General features: G+C 42.7%; 1 protein-coding gene across 1 annotated transcript in view; it reads left to right on the top strand.

The window, feature by feature from the left end:
• Nucleotides 1–17,868, top strand: part of ARHGAP21 (Rho GTPase activating protein 21) — a 163,338-nt gene that overhangs the window by 87,630 nt on the left and 57,840 nt on the right. The window contains 2 exon segments of the mRNA XM_015414289.1: nt 831–1,013; nt 2,898–2,922. Of these exon segments, the coding sequence (XP_015269775.1) occupies nt 831–1,013; nt 2,898–2,922 (208 nt within the window).

A 17,868-nucleotide genomic window follows, 5' to 3' on the forward strand; every position in this document is an offset into this window, starting at 1 on the left:
TGAACAGCAAGGGAGGAGGGCACCTTTTGACTACTGAAAAGAGTATACTTGGGTTCATGGGTGATGCGTGGACAACAGCCACTTGGGCTGGGAACTGCAGTTAGGACGGGAATTGGGTGACATCAAGCAACTGGTTGATATCATATTGCACTGATTCACAGTGTCTACAAGCTCATTTCAGAGAACTCTAAAACGTTAAGTCCTATCTTGCTAACCTTTTAGAGTTCTTTGAAAGTATAATAAACATGTGGGCAGGAATGGGCTGATGTTGTTGTGCAGTCGCACAGTCGAGTTTGACTCTTCGCGACCCAGTGGACCACATCAGGTCAGGCTCTCTGGATAGACATTGTTTATTTGGATTTCCAGAAGGCTTTTGACAAAGTCCCTTACCAAAGACTCCTGAGCAAACTTCAGAGTCATGGGATAACATTGGAAATTGGCTTTAAAAGGGGAGTAGACAAATTCATGGAGAACTGGGCTAAATGGCTACTAATCAAGATGGATATCTACTCCCTCTAGTACCAGAGGTAGTATGCCTCTTTAAATCAGTTGCTGGGGAGCATAGGCAGGATGATGCTGTTGCAGTCTTCCTATTGGTTGGCTTCCTAGAGGTATCTGGTTGGCCTCTGTGTGAATGGAATGCTGGTGTAGATCAGCCTTTGGTCTGATCCAGAATGGCTCTTCTTATGTTCTTATGCAAAATTAGCAGGAGTTTTTTTTAACCAATCAACACAATGAATTTGCTTATAATTATATGGTGAAAAGTGTGAACTAAAAGCTAAAGCTGAACATACTATCTGGCAACTTTTTCATGCTTCCTTTTGTTTTAGGCATCAAAAAATAAAGATGGACAGGAACAAAATGAAGCTGTTTCCCTTTCAGAGGATGAAGAAATGGTCTCTTGGTCTGGCCTCAAAACAGTAGTTTTACGAAGATCGAAACATGGTTTTGGCTTCACCTTAAGACATTTCATTGTTTACCCCCCAGAGTCTGCTGTTCAATCTTCCTTAAAGGTGAGTTAAATGGCTCACTGCTTGTTGGTTGTAGATACATTAATATATCTGTAATGAAGAATACTGCACTAGTGCTATGGTAAGAACATTATTCACAGTTTAGAATTCATTCCAACTTAGTGATGGACATGCTGGAAATGACAAACAACTTCCTCATGTTATTGACTTAAACAGCAGTTCTATGCACCCTTTTTTTGGGGAAGTAGGGTTTTGCAAAAACAACAGTTCATTTTATTTGCTTAAAACCATAATTTGTTGCAGGCAGTGAACACAAATGTATACGAAAGTTTGGGTGGATCATGACTAACATCCTGGAAGTAGCTAATTACAACTGTTGCATTTATAGACCAGAACTGCAACAGTGCCTCTAAAATATATATTTGCTGAGCTTTAGAAGGTGCTGGATCCGACCAGGGGCCCTTCTAGTACAACATCCTGTTTTACACAGCGGCCAGCCTGTTTTCCCAGAGGGCCAACAAACAGGGATAGAGGCAAAGGTTTTCCCCTGATGCTGCTTCTCTAGCACTGGTATTCAGGGGTTTACTGCCTATGAATGTCGCATATTCTAATCATTATGCTGAACCCAATTAAGTGTCCATTTAAACAAGAAACAGCAGTACACTGCATGATAATTTAGTTCTGGTTTTTCTAGCTGTTAAAGCAGTAAGTGCTGTCACATAGGTCACATTTTGATCCAAATCAGACTGTGAGTAATGTGTTCAAAATCCTTTTGCCCAGTAGTTCTACGGAATAGACCTGAATTAATAACTTTTTATTTTTTTCATTCATACCATGTCTTTCTCTCCAATGGGGACCCAAAGCAGTGTTCATGAGGGCATGACAAATCCTTGTTGTCATGTTGCCATGGCTCCTAGAAACTTCATTGTGGCACCTGGTTTTTTGTTTTTTGGTAGCAGTAATTAGAAAATATGGTCATACATAATACTGCTGAAATATGAATCTGTTTTCAAAATTTCGGAACTGACTTTTAGAGCCAAAGAACATTTGTCAATGCTTGACATACATTGTTCTCCTCTTCATTTTATTCTGACAACAGGAACCCTGTGAGGTAGGTTAGAGTGAGAGTGTGACTAGCCAAGGCCACTCAGCAAACTTCCAGGACAGACTGGGGACTTGAACTTGAGTCTCCCAGATCCTGGGCCAATACTCTGTCCACTATACCACATTGCTGTAGAGTTTGGGATCCCAATATAAAGGGCAGTATATGATACAGTAAGTTAAATTCTCAGTTGTCCCATTGTTGCATTCACATGGCTTTTTGTCTTCTGTGATTTGCATCTGCCATCCACATATGTTGATGATGATCTAAGGAAGTGTAACTGTCTGAAGTCTTTCCTTAGTGAGCACTGTCTGGAAGGTAACATTAAGAATATTCTGGGTTTTGGAATATATTATTACTGATATGATTCAGTGGCATTAGTTATATTTTTATATGAATGGCCTTCTAAATATGCTTGTGGTTTTTATGCTGTTTAGGAAGCTTTGCCTGAATCCTACAAGTAGACCCCAGACTGTGTAAAACTGCTCAGTGGTTAAAAATATACTTAAATGGTATATGATTTTGAATCTTTATAGTTGGGAGCAGATTGAGAAGTTAGTATGTACCATTGCTGCTTTTATATAATATCCCAGCACCCCAGGCAGAGCTAAATAAATATTAAATGGCTATGGTAGTTGTAAAGATGGTTAAAAACTATACAAACTAATGAAATTATCATTGGTACTTGCAAATCAGGTTGTTTTGCTGCTGCCTAAGTAGCTCTTGGCCAGTTTGAGGTGAATTGTTATGAAAAGCTTGGCCATAAATGCTTTGAAGTGGTTCTGTTTTCCAGAATATTGGTTTTTTATGTTTTTCTTTTGCAGGATGAAGAGAATGGAAATGACAGTGGTATGTTCTCTGTGATTCTTGTATTTTTTAGAATAATATTTAAAAAGCCATAATTTATATATATCTAGTCCATAAAACAGTCCATTTTTTCAGTTTCTATGTTTATGGAGGAACTGTGTTTTAAAGACTAGTATTTTATTATTTTAATGTATATTCTTTATGAAATGTATAGACCTGTCTTGTAGGTTTGTTAATTTGTACATCTGAAGATATAGTTCTGGATGAAAGGCAGAAGACCAATACCTGTATATTTTATATTTTACTATAAAATTTAATAATCTAAGAACAAAGTATTCATCTTTCTGGTTCATACATAGTTCTTTTGAAAGATTTTAGGTATGTCCTGTCATGGCCATTGAAAATTCTGTGTAAACTGTTTATATTTTCAAATATAAACTGCATCTTAAGAATCACTACAAATGGTTTTGCCTTATGTTCCAATCTTTGTCTCTCATATGAGCAAACTGTAGAGATGATGGATACTCAGTGATATATCCAATCTAACTAATACCCATGCAAGTTCTGTCCTATTTCCTACAGGCTAATAGAATGAATTGCCAAGAGCAAGTTTGGCTACAGGATATGTTTAATATGTCTTCTGGTATAATAGAAATAAGTACACTGCTGATGTATCTAAAAGTGCCCCCCCCCCCCCCCCGGTGATATCCCTTTTTGAGATGTTGTTCCATTCCTTTCAAATGTGGATGTTATGGTCACTTCATCTAGCTATCCTTCTGATTTGAAAGTAAAGAATGCATGCCTCCTGTTTAATTCGAAGACCTCAGAAGGGACTGCGGTGTCTTCTTGGGGCTGCTTTCTGCTCCTCTTTGGTTTATGCTTTGGATCCCAGGATGCTTTTTTCCCATGGTCTCTCAGTTGTTGCTCTCCTATCTTGGCTGCAAAACTGAATTAAAGCAGCCCTTATGCTTCTGCTATATTGGTGTCTGACTGAGGTGGTATTGGTATAGGAGAATGGGAGTTGGGGTAGACGGTATTGTGTAGAGGGCAAAAGTCGTTGCTGGATGCATGTTGTCCTCACCTAGCACAAATACCATTAGAAAGGTAGATTCAGGTGGGTAGCTGTGTTGATCTGAAAGCAGCAGAGCAAAGTTTGTGTCCAGTGGCACCTTTAAGGCCAACAGAGTTTTATTCAAGGCATGTGCACACACTTCTTCAGATACAAAGAGATTTGAAGAAGTGTGCATGCACATGAAGGTTTGTAAAACTCTGTTGGTCTTAAAGGTGCCGCTGTATGCAAACTTTGATCTATTAGAAAGACAGTTCTGTACATGCTGATAAGGTATGGTACTATATGAACAAGCTCAATTTCCATGTATTGCCCTCTGTCCTTAGCACGAAGAGTCGATTTATGACTTCTGTTTTAGTTATAATAATTTCTACAAACTGCCAGTGATTTCTACAAACCAGGAATGAAAGCAAGGCTTCGTGGTGTCAAGTGGGGTGGAGACAATAATAGTGTAATGTTAGCTTTTCCCTGTATGTGTATCGAGGGCTGAGAAAAGTTAATGTTTGTATGCTAGTTGGATTGTAAAGTGTAGTGAAGGCCAAGGAAGTGCTGGCAGGTGAAAGTGAAGGAAACCTGTGGGCTCAAAGGATTAAAGAAGCTTTCAGTGGGAAAAGAATGGAGCAAGTAAACCGTGTGATGAGTCACAATTTGAACATCAGTGAAGTTATCTTTAGAATGAGAAAGCAGAGTGAAGGAGCAGGAGTCATAAAGAGAGGACATGAAGCTAGCTGCACAGAGCGCTTATTTGATGCCAACCCACTTCACTTCCATCAGATTTCATGCAAAGAAATCTGATGATTTGGGATAGGGATGGGTTGGTCATTACTTTCATTTCACAAGGGCTTGATCCAAAGAAGCAACATGTGCACTGGGGAGAAAACACTGCACTCCGTTTGCTTCTTTCTGCTGCAGCGTTTTCCACTGCCAAGGTACAGTCAACAGCAACAAACACTTAAGCATGGAGATCACACTTACACCAAATTAATTAAAAATAAACACTACTTTTTTGTTTCCAATTTTGCAATTGGTGGACACTTTGGGAAATCTTTTAAGGTGAAAAAAAGGTCAGCATCATTTGAAAAGTGGGAAAGGATTTTGCTACAGAGACTGTAGGGAGTCTATAATGGTATGCTAATGAGGGAGTAGCTAGTTGGGTGTACATGATCAAAATTTTTATTTGTGTAGTTTTTGAATAACCTAACTAAGAAGGAAAGTAGCTCATGAGGCAAGCTGCAGGCAATTGTTTATATTTTTGAAAAGACTTTCAAACATTGTAGGTATTCATTAAAGTTAATATGCATAGGACCATATCACATGAACGCATGAAGCTGTCTTATATTAGCTCTGTTTGCAGGGCAGATGCAATCTTGTTCAGTCTATCCTAGATTTTTTAATACATGAGTTTAGTAGTTCCCATGTTACATTCAACATATGTACATCTGAATGTGTGAGTTAAACCCTGACATTTATCCAGGTACTGGTCCCAAGTTACATTTGTAAAGTAAAATGTATTGGCTCTCTCTTATGAACGTGCGTATACACATACATGCAAGTTGTACATGCATTCACAGAAGCATGTAGGGCTACTGAATAAGATCCTTGGTCTATTATGGTCGGTATTGTCTACTCATATTGGCAGTGGCTCTCCAGGATTTCTGGTAGAGATCTTTCATACCCATCACATCACTCCTTGATCCTTTTTAACTGGAGGTGCCATGGATTGAACCTGGGACCTTCTGTCTGCCAACATTAGCTACCACTGAGCCACAGTCCCTCCCATATCTTATCTGTGAATTTCTACTGTGATACTGTTTAAAGTATATGCAAAGGAGCCATCTAGTGGCAAACTTATCACAAATTAGAACTGAAAAATGGGATCATTTAATAAAGGCAGTGTACTATAAACAGGGCTATATTATCTAGCTGGTAACAGAATGATTTGATTAAGAGTAGGCTACTCTTTTATTGTTTTTATAAGTGTTGTCATAGACTACGATCTAAGTATTGAAAGCAATAGTGGAATGTTGTGTTTATTGGCCTTTCCCATTTGATCACTCTTTTCTGGTCTTGATTTTACTGAAGATGGGGTGAGTTACAGAAAGATACCAAAAATTATCTGGTGGCATACATTTCAACTTTGTTCTTAAACTTCAGAAACTGCTGACATAAAAATCTACCTATTTTCAAGGAAGAATGTAGTAGTTTGCCTTTGGTTTATGTGGATTCACAGATGAGTTTCTGGCTAATAGGCGTTCACATTGGATGGATATGTTCATTATGTGGACTACCTTCTTCTGTTTATGTGTGGGTAGTTCAGGAAGTAACCTGGTTGAAGAATGAAATGTAGAAAGTTTTTGGGGAACACCTGGAGAAGACTGGGAGGACACTGATAAGCTGACTGAGTTTATGGTGCAGCATTCTTCTTTCTACTCTTTTTGTGTATTCGGAGATTTGTATCCTGCTTCTCTGTTAAGTATTTATTTAGAATATTTATATGCCACCTCTCCAGAGACCTGCTTGAGGAGGCTTACAACCAAGACAATGAAACAAAACCATTAAAACGTATCCATAAAAACAAATCCATTAAAACACAACCGTTAAAAAAGACAAGTGGCATAAATGGTCAAGTGGTCAAGACAGTGGCATAAATATATATACTGAACAGCCTAAAATGATCCTCAGATCAGAAAGAGACCATGAAATGCTTAAAACATAAGTATATACAAAGCCAAGTTATAGGAAAACTGCATCAATACATCAAGCCAGATGAAATAATAATGTTGTTCTCTTCAAGAGCCTTTTTAACAGTTGCCCTTTTCCTTAAAACTCTTCTGGAATGACAGTCATTGGAACTGGACTTCGAACTTGCATTTGTGATAAGCTTAGAGACCCTTTTAAGCACATTAGGAACCCCTTAATTTGTCTGCTCCTTGCCCATATCTTATCTGGCGTTGATTCCAAACATGGATCTTTTTCCTTGTTTCTTACCCTGAACTAAATCTGAACTGTCATTTGAAATCTTGGCTGGCAACTGCATTCTTGGCCCAGTTGTAAACTGATGTTAACAAAATCACCCCCCCCCCCGACTTCCTGTCCCTTTGACAATTGCCTAATAAGTAGAGAGGCACAGGCAGAAGTGCAAAAGTTGAACACTGGCTTGCAGTTGGAGATTCAATGTTGGGAAAAGATTGCTTCTGTGGTGTATTCAATTCAGTGAAAACTGTGTATGACCTCACTCATTGAAACACCATGTAAAGCTTCGTCCTGGGCAAGGATCCTAATCACTCAATTCCTATTGGTAACCTAGGAAGAGCCGACCAATCACCTACCATCCAGTTCCCTGAGAGGGAACGTCTGTGATTGGACATTATTCTTACAATCCTATTGGTTGTTATGTACAGTAGGGCGTGGCTACATTAGCCAGGAGAGTTTAAAAGAAGCACAACTGCAGTACTAATGTTGTTCTGAGGATTCTGTTCTAGTTGTGTTACGCATTGCTCAATAAAGCTGAATCGCTTGCTGAAATCACTTTCTGACTCTTTGTTAAGTAGCCGACTTAACAATTGGCAACGAAGGTGGGATTATAGAGTTGGTAGGCAGCCCCGCTTAAATCAATCCCACGACGGACGAAGACGAGCATCGCGCCGTGGCTGATCAACCACAGGCACCACCAGATCCGGTGGAAGCGCCTGCCGTGATGGCCAACAGCCAGAGTTTCGAGGCTTTCGAACCCACAACAGAGGACTGGGACGCCTACCTGACGTGGTTCGAGTTCCACCTCGAGGCAAATGACATCACAATGGAGGCGAAGAAGTGGGCCACCCTCTTGAGCTCTTGTGGCAAGAGCGTTTTCGATGGTCTCCCCAGCAGACATCAAGGCGGTGTCGTTCAAGGACATCACGGAGAAGCTGAAGGCTCACTTCTCACCCCAGCCTTCGGAGATTGCCTGCCGGCACGCATTCTACAAGTGGCAAACGAGTCGGTAGCAGAGTACGTGGCGGCTTTGCGCAAGGCTGCGTGTCCATGCAACTTCGCGGACATTGATGAGGCCCTTCGAGACCGGCTGGTGTGCGGTATGAGGGACGAGAGGCTACAACAGCATTTGTTTGCCCGCACCACCCTGACATGGGCTGTCGCATACTCTGAGGCCGTCGCCACAGAGGCAGCCAACAAGTCTACCAAAGAGGTTCATCAGCGGCTGGCGCTGACAGAACAGCGTGTTCACCACCAAGGTTCCAACAACGAGATCGATGATGCAGACGATGACGTTTACGCGGTAAAGGCGGGAGCAGACAAGCGGACCAGAGTAAAGCCTGCATCCAGTCAAATGTGCGCCGGTTGTGGCGGGAGCCACCATCACGAACAGTGTTGGGCCAAAGACATCGTGTGCCGAGTGTGTTGAAGGCGGGGCCATCTAGCACGAGTCTGCAGATCGCAGAGGAAATCTTCGCCAGCACCTTCGCAAAGGAACCAGCGATCCCAAGCAACAGTGAAAGAAGCCAGCTGTCAGATGACAACTAGCCTGTCATGCGCATCGACTGTCCTTCGCACCGGCTGTCAGAGTAAGATCCACGTCACCCTCCACCTAGACAACGTCCCATGCAGCATGGAGGTCGACTCAGGATCATCAGTCACAGTGATCTCATCAAGAACATGGCAGCAGTTGTTCCCAACCCAAAGTCGGTGGTGGCTGAAGCCAGCGGACACACGGGTACCTGATCTTCAAGGGAAACGTATTCCTCTGGCGGGGAGGGATACGTTCAGTGTCGAATTTAAGGGAAGATGTGCTGTGTTATCTCTGTTGGTTGCTGAAGGGGACCGGGTTAACCTACTTGGCCTGGATTGGTTTGAGCCCCTGGGTATAGGAATTACAGGTGTGAATAATGTTGGTGCAAATAAATGGGCATTGCTGTATTCAGTTCCCTGAAGTGTTTGGGGGCGGCCTGGGAAGGTACAATGGCCCCCCTATTTCTTTCGAACTGGATCCCTCCGTGACCCCAATTAGGTTAAAATATCGAAAGGTGCCCATTGCTCTTAAACCCAGAATTGAAGCAGAGCTGGACAAGCTAATTGAACAGGGGGTGCTTGAGCCGGTACCGTTTAGCAGGTGGGAAACCCCCATAGTCACTCCTGTGAAACCAGACAGGTCTGTAAGAATTTGTGCAGACTATAAGTGCACCATTAATCGTGCCTTACAACAGCACTCCTACCCAGTACCTGTCATTAGCCATATCCTGGCATCTCTGGGGGAGGAAAGGTCTTTGCAAAGCTTGAGTTAGCTCCAGCATACCGGCAGCTGCCAGTAACCAAAGAGGCAGCTGAGGCTCAAACAATTGTTACACACAGGGGAGCCTTCAGAGTAAAGAGACTCCAGTTCGGAGTTAATGTCGCCCCAAGGATTTTTCAAGGTCTTATGGAAGGGTTGCTCCGAGGGGTTCCTGACACTGTTCCATATTTTGATGACGTGCTGATTGCAGGGGGGTCTGTCCAGGAGCTTATGGAACGAGTGAGAACAGTGCTAGAGCGGTTTAAGACTGCTGGTTTGAAGGTAAAGCAGTCAAAGTGCCTTGTGGGGGTTCCAAGTGTAGAATTCTTGGGGTTCCGAATTGATGTGAGTGGTGTCCACCCCATAAAGGACAAAGTGGTGGCCATTAAGAATGCCCCGCGACCCCTAAATAAAAAAGAGCTCCAGTCCTTTTTAGGACTGTTGAATTTTTACTATGCCTTCTTGCCACACAAAGCGTCAGTGGCGGCACCCTTACATGCGCTCCTACACAAGGATGCAAAATGGAGATGGGGCTCTGTGGCATCTCCGTTTGGGGTGGGGGCGGTTCTTATTTATTTATTTATAGTTTCGACTTGCTATACCGCCCTAACCATTTAATGCTGGACGACAATGAAGCCCCAATTGCTTTCTATTCCAAGTCACTATCTGCAGCTGAGAAAAATTACGCTCAGATATATAAAGAAGGTCTTGCACTGGTATCAGCTGTAAAGAAATTTCATGATTTTCTGTTTGGGAGGAAGTTTCTGTTGGTCACGGACCATAAACCGTTACTGGAAATCTTTGCCCCGGACCAGCAATTTCCCAACATCCTGTCCCCCCGCATGTTGCGGTGGGCAATCTTCCTCACTGCGTATGACTATGACCTCGAGCATCGGCCGGGCCAGGCAAATTGTCACGCGGACTCCCTCAGCCACTGCCCTCTGCCCGGCCAGGACTTGGACCCTGCCCCAGCAAGCACTGTGTTGGCAATAGATGAACTGCCTCAGGCGCCGGTCTCCTCCATGGACATTGCTGCGGTGACAGCCAAAGACAGTGTACTTTCACATGTTTTGAACTGGGTATGGAGGGGGTGGCCGGCAAGGAGTGTGGAGCTGGAATTCAAACCGTTCCGTGCGCGCCAAAATGAAATGTCTGTGTCAAAGGGATGAGGGAACCGGGTGATAATTCTGGAAAAGCTCAGAGAGAAGGTCTTAGAATCCTTACATGAAGGCCATCCCGGTATGGTCCATATGAAGGCGATGGCACAGGGATACGTTTGGTGGCCCGGGTTAGATGCCGATATTGAAGAGTGGATGAGGGTTTTCATGCCCTGTCAACAGGCCAGGCCTGAATCTACTGATGCGATACCCCAAAAATGGGAATCTGCAGGGAAGCCTTGGTCCAGGCTTCACCTGGATTTTGCGGGGCCAGTCCAGGGGCAAATGTTTTTATTAATCGTTGATGTGTACTCAAAGTGGCTAGAGGTAGCACACATGCACTCTACCTCTTCGACCTCTGTAATCAATGTATTGCGCTGTTTGTTTTCTACCCATGGGCTACCGGACGTGCTGGTGAGTGACAATGGAACTCAGTTTACCTCTAGGGAGTTTGCGCACTTCCTAACCGACAAAGAAGCCCCTCAGTAAGCTGACACAGGGCGATTGGGGGGTGAAACTAGCTTCTTTTCTTTTGTGCCAGCACGCTACCCCTTGCTCTGCCACAGGCCGCAGCCCGGTTTCACTACTTTGTTAGATTGCTTGCACCCAGATCTGAACGATCTAAGACCCCAGCAGCAGAGTGCACTTGCAAAAGTATGCACGTACGAACAGGGAGACAAGGTTTTTGCCTGGAATTATTCAGAAGGTCATTCGTGGCTTCCAGCCATTGTAAGCAAAGTAATAGGTTCCCGAATGTACGTGGTGGAGCTTGCCAATGGACGCAAATGGCGGCGCCACGTAGACCAGCTCCAGCAGCGGTGGGCAAAGGAAAGCCTAGAATCCCAGCCTGCTGAGTCTTCTGAACCTGATTGCCAGCCCAGACCTCCAGCCAGGGAGGTGAGTACTGAATTGCCCAGTACTGTCCCCGAAGTAGGGCAGACCCCTACCTTCGAGGCTACACCCTCAGAAGCAAGTGTGCCTGACTCAGAAAATAGTGAGTCAAGCAGGGCCCCCCAAGCAGAGTTATCTCCTGAGCCTGTACAGCTACGCAGGTCTCAGCGTGTGTGCCGTGCACCCATATATTTGGGTGATTATGAATGTTGATGTATTGTTTTTACTTAGGGGGCAGGAATTTGTGGTGTATTCAATTCAATGGAAACGGTGTATGACCTCACTCATTGAAACACCATGTAAAGCTTCGTCCTGAGCAAGGATCCTAATCACTCAATTCCTATTGGTAGCCCAGGAAGAGCCAACCAATCACCTACCAAGTACGTAGCAATTCTAGTCTTATTCTAGGTCCTGCCTGGCTGGTCTTAGATCCTATAGCCCACTGACAATTTATTATGGATCTTCTCACAAAGGGATCTAATAAACCAGGGCAGATCTGTGAATCTGGAAATGTTCTTTTACCTCCAAGTCCTTGTGCTACTCAGGATGGAAGACCATCCTCAAACAACTGCAAGAAAGTCTCCCTTTGATGGAATGACAACTACCTCCCAGTGGAAGAGACTCTTCTCTAAACCACACTTGGAGAAGCCAGGAGAGTTTTTAAAAAGTCTTAATCCTGCAAATATTCCCATATGAATGAACAAGAAGAGTACAGTTCAGATGGAAACCCAGCATCTCTGAACAGGCTAGGACAGTTTAAGATACTGGTGATCAATGCAGCTGAGAGTGTTGTCTTATGAAAACCCATTTCTGAAAGGCTGGTGCTGAGCAGTGGGAGAAGCAGATACACTGGTCAAGCATAGCTGAAGGTGTTCTGGAGCGATCCTGATTTCAGAGATTCCACCCCCCCCCCCCCCCCGTGCTGATCCAGTGCTGATTCTTGCCTTTTATCATTGGAAGTCTCTGGGAGGCTCCTTAGAGGCTCCATTAAACAGAAGAGCAAGCAGCTGCTGGGTTGAAAATGAGGCAAAAGGCTCCTTTTGAGCCATCCAGAGCTGAGATTTTGCTTTATGGCTTTCCCATTGCTTCCTAAATAACTGTCTGAAGACAGCTGGAATAGAACTTCTGATGAATGAGAGGTATGCTGTTGCTTCAGGAAGTCCTCCTGATCCTAACTGGGAACATTGATAGATGCACTGGAAAACTTCCAATGTGATTTCATCCTCTGAGTTTTTCTACCTCCTCAGCCCCACTCCCTGGCTGTTCACATCTGAAAAGTAGCTGCTATGTGGTCCTATGTGAATTACCCCAAATTTTAGAAGCCTGTCCTCCAGAAGTTTATGAAGCTGTGTAAGGAGCACAGTCTATGAGTAGTAGAATTTTCCTGGTTTGAAGTACATGGCTGTAAGAGATGTGTGTTGGATCCTATGGTTCTTCTTTGTGGTCTTGTTCATCACACATATAGGCTCTCAAGTGTGCACATGCAGAGCCTCAGAACGTATAAAAGTTCATTTTGTGTTGTTGTGTTGTGAGTTTAGCTTGTTGATTTTTTAAAAACCCACTTTGGGTTCTTCTTTGCAGGAAGAAAAGCAGATAAAAATATTTCAAATAGATATATTCCCCTAGACCAATGACTCATGGTAAGTGATGTTGTATGTATTTGCCCTGTGGCTAATGGTCACACTGAAAAATAAAGAAGCCCCACAGTTCTAGTGCACACTTGCAGGCCGATCCCAAACTGGTTCTGAGCTCATAAGAGTATTATGTATTAATAATTTTGCTTGTGTGTTGATCAGGAAGCTCTGAAGTTAACATCAGTTAAGGCTTTAATCTGATGATCTTCATGTCACAGACTTAGCTGTTGTTTTGTTTAGAGAAATTTAATATCATGAAATAGGGCTTTTTAAAGACATCAGCTTTGATATTTAATTTCCTGCCTGTCTGCAAAGGAACTGTCACTGGCTCATAGGTTGAGATTTTTTTTTTTGTATGTATGTAAGAAGGAAACAGCCAGAACTACAATTTAATATGAATTGTGGGAAGGAAACACAGCTGAGGTTTGGATGATCTTTTTCATATTTTAGTATTTGCAATACTGTACAAATACAACTATCCTAAATTCAAGTTTTGACAGAATAACTTTTGACAGAAGATGGTGCTTGCCTTGTTAATTGACAAATAAATGTATTAATTTTCTTGTCATTTCTTGTTTACAAAATGAAATTATATTCCTGGATTTAACATATTTAGTTCACAACATTATGCACAGTGTATGATCTCTGTCAGCGTATTTAAAAATATTATCTAACTTCACATTAATGTATACATTTTTGAGTGCATTATGCCAGCAAGATATATTTGTTATACCTCCAAGTAGAATCTAGGAGACCCTGGTCCAAATCTCCATTCTGTCATAGAAGCTTGTTTGTGGCCAGTCATGCACACTTAGCTTAACGTACTTCACAGGGTTGTTGTGAGGATAAAATGGAGGAAGAGAGAATCTTGTAAGCTTCTTTGGATCCCCCATTGGGCACAAAAGCAGGGTATAAATAAATGGGTTTATAGAAGTATTGTTACCTGTATTGTAAAATGTATCTCCAGAATAGATGCATAATATAGGTGAAACAACATCTTCTGTAATACTAAAGAATGAGCAGGCCTCTTGATTTTTGAATGTTAAATTTTAGAAAGCACTTTTATAATTTATAATTTGCCTTCTGTAATGATGGTGAAAACTAACAATTTTATTGGAATAACATTCTGTGTGGACCTTAGTATATGGATAGCTTTTATTTCATGTGAATATGATGAACTGTTCTTTTTGCTTTAGTCTTGAAGATAAATTGTTGAGGTGTGGCTTGTGAGATGGGATTGTGTAATCATTGATGCAGTTTTGATAAGCTCCAAATACATATATAGTCTTCTACATAAGCAAAAGAGATTCATTTTTGCCCAGCAGCCTGCTAACTGTAGAAGATAATCTGATCCCTGCAAGGTATTTTTGGCGCTTATCTTCAGTGGTCTGATACTCCTGTTTTTCCCATTTGCTTTCTGATTTTTGTGTAGCGGTATCCATAGCAACTACCATCATTTCAATTTCCTCTTTTTCTCTCTATTGGTAAATGCTGCTGATGCCATGTGAGCTGCTAAGCCTCATCCTCACTGCTGCTCTAGTCAATTCGTTCATCTTTACAGACTGTTTTGTAGCTTTTCCATTTGCTTGAAAATTAAATTGTTAAATTTTGTGTCTAATTATAGATGAACTGTGAATTGATAATGTATTGTAGTATTCATCTCCCAGTGAAAACTGTTTATCACCCTAGTTTATATTTTTACACTGTGTACATGAACTTAGTAGATTTCTGCTGCCAGGAATTAAAATTCCAAATCTCTGTATTTTGGAAGAATGACCCAGTGTCTGGGCGCTTCAGAGGACTATGTGGCCCTGAGGAAGGACTGTTCTGATTGTTGGGATAAGTTTAAACAAATAATGATTTATTTATAAAAGAACAAAATAGGTTTCTGTGTATTTTTGAACTGATGTTGAAGAAATAAAATATAACTGACAAAAGCTTGGCATCACACACAGTCTCTCATACACCAAAACTCAACTCTGACAGGCTTATCTCTCTCTTTCATATATAGCCACACAGGCTAAACTCTCTCATATAGCCACAGAGGCTGACTTCCAACTGCTTCCTCTCACAAAAACTCTCAACACTTGTCTCTCCAAGAACACTGAATCACCTCTCTCCTCCCACACTTTTAGTCAACAGCCAATCACATGACATTTATCTCCCTCTATCATTCTCCTTACATTACTGCAGTCACACTAAACATTTAAAGAAACACACACACCAAGACATGAAATCATTACACATGGCTTTTCCTAAAAAAATTTGGATGATGCCACAGGCCTTCTATACAAATAAAATTGGAAACAAGCAAGACTGAATTCCATATATTAAAACTTCTCCAGATCTAGATTGAGTTAACCCTTCTAGTTATATTGTTGTGCCCTATGCTAGAACTCTCAGGAACCATATGAACACACATGAAGCTGCCTTACACTGAATCAGACAGATCAGTATTGTCTACTCAGACTGGCAGCAGCTCTCCAGGGTCAGGGAGAGTTCTTTCACATCACCTGCCACCTGATCATTTTAACTGGACATGCCGGGAATTGAACCTAGGATCTTATGCATGCAAACCTTTCCCTACTGAGCCACAGCCTCTTTCTGAATGAGTATCCATTAATTCATGGAACTATAGATGGCTTATGTAGAGTTCACAGGAAGTTTCCCATCCAGATCCAGGCCTCCTTAGCTTTGTCAAGGTTGTTGCATTTGTATGCCATCTGACTATACCTTAGAACCATGACACATTTCCTCATGTTCATAACAAAATTAACTCTTCTATAAAACTATGTCTTTGGTTGTCATATTTTTCTTTCTGAAGATGAAGTTATTACTGTTGCTTATAAGACATCGGTACCTAGAACTGGGCATTGCATCAGATAAGCTTGACTTCTATGGCCTGAATTACCCAGGCTATATTATTTACCATGTGAATCTGTTGTCGTGTATCCCTAGTTCAGCTGGCAGACCACCACTTGCACAAAGTAGCTCAGCTCTACGGAAACATTTACCACAAAGCGAAAGAGGTGGGGTTATTTTATTAAGGCATAAGCTACTGCTGTAAAGGGCCTTGAAAACTAGATTTTGTGTTTAGATTCATCAAATCATGTCGACAAGGTCCTGGCAGCTGTGAGGCCAGCCACTTGCCTCCTTAACCCATGCCCATCCTGGCTGGTCAAGACCTGTGGGGATGGTATTCGCCCCCCCCCTGGGAGATATAATCAATCTGTCTCTTTTATCTGGGACTTTCATAGCGGGGTTAAAGGAGGCAGTGGTTTGCCTGTGCTTGAAGAAACCAACTCTGAACCCAATGGTCCTGGCCAACTACCGCCCAGTTTCAAATTTACCATTTCTAGGTAAGGTAGTTGAGTGGGTGATGGCTGAGCAACTCCAGGTTTTCTTGTATGATGCATCTATCCTCGTCCCCTTCCAGTTCGGTTTCCGCCCTGGTCATGGGATGGAGATGGTGCTAGTTGCCTGTACGGATGACCTCTGGAGGCACCTGGATTGGGGCAGGTCCGTTCTGCTGTTATTGTTAGATCTATGATCTTATGACTCACTCCTTCACCGACATAGGGGTTTGGAGGACTGCCCTTCAGTGGTTTTCCTCCTTTCTCTGTGGGACAGAGTGTGGCGCTTGGAGAGAGGGTCTCCCTGTGACATCTTCTTGAATGTGGTGTGCCGCAGGGGGCGATCCTCTAACCAATACTGTTCAACATCAACATATGCCCCCTTTGCCCAGTTGGTCTGAGGGTCTGAGTTGGGATGTCACCAATATGCGGATGACACCCCACTCTATATGTTATTGGACAGCTGCCTGGACTCTGCCCCAGAGAATCTGACTAGGGCTTTGGAGGAAGTGGCTGGTTGGTTGCAGAAGAGCCAGGTGAAACTTAATCCAACAAAGATGGAGGTCCTGTACCTAAGTGAGCGGGGGATTTGAGGCGGGGATCGGGTTGCCCACTGAAGCGATGTTGCACCACTTGTGCTGACCCAGAAGGTGAGGAGCCTGGGGGTAATCCTGGATGCCTCATTTTTAATGGAGGCCCAGGTCACTGCAGTTGCCAGGTCTGGCCCCCTACCTCTTCCCCTGGACTTGGCTACAGTGCAATGGTTACTTTCAGGCTTGATTACTGTAACTTGGTTTACATGGGCTTGTCCTTGAGACTGATCCAGAAACTCCAGGTAGTGCAGAATGTGGTGGCACACCTTCTAACCATATCTCCTGTGCAGGCATGTGATCGGTCAGTATTATGCCGCTTGCACTGGCTACCATTTGAGTACCGCATCCCCTTCAAGATACTAGTATTAACCTTTAAAACCTTACGCAGCTTGGTACCGATATATCTGAAGTATTGCCTCTCCCCATATGTGCCCCGAAGAGCCTTGTACTCACTGGATCAACATCTACTGGTTACCCTGGCCCAAAGGATGTCCTCCTAGTCTTGACCAGGGTCAGGACTTTTTCTGCCCTGGCTCCAGCCTGGTGGAATCAGCTCTCACTGGAGATCAGGGCCTTGCAGGACCTTTTTTTTTGTTCCACAAGGCCTATAAAACAGAGCTGTTCCACCAGGCCTTTGGGTGAGGTGGCAGGCGTCCATTTCAGTTGGCCTCCCTGCTCTAGTTCCCAATCTACTGAAGTACCCATTGATTCCACCTACGTGACCCTAACAGGTTTTTTATGTAATTGCTGCTACCTCTTGAATTTTACTGTTTTAATGATTTTAATGTAATGTAATTTTATTGTAACAAGTCTCTTGCTTTGGGGAGGGCAGAATAAAAAAATCCAGTTAATAAATAAGAACACTAATTTTGGTTTTTAGAGACTCCTAGGCCAAAGTAACTAAATGGTATCCAATAAAATGAAGGGACAGTCTTAATTTGAAGTAATATGCATTTTCACTATTGCATCTGGAAGTCTGAGCTGCAGCATTGAACTGACAACTATGGTTTGTACAGTCGTAAGAG

This window comes from Gekko japonicus, unplaced genomic scaffold, assembly GCF_001447785.1.
Source record: "Gekko japonicus isolate JY-2015 unplaced genomic scaffold, Gekko_japonicus_V1.1 scaffold80, whole genome shotgun sequence".
NCBI classification, from domain to species: Eukaryota; Metazoa; Chordata; class Lepidosauria; order Squamata; family Gekkonidae; genus Gekko; species Gekko japonicus.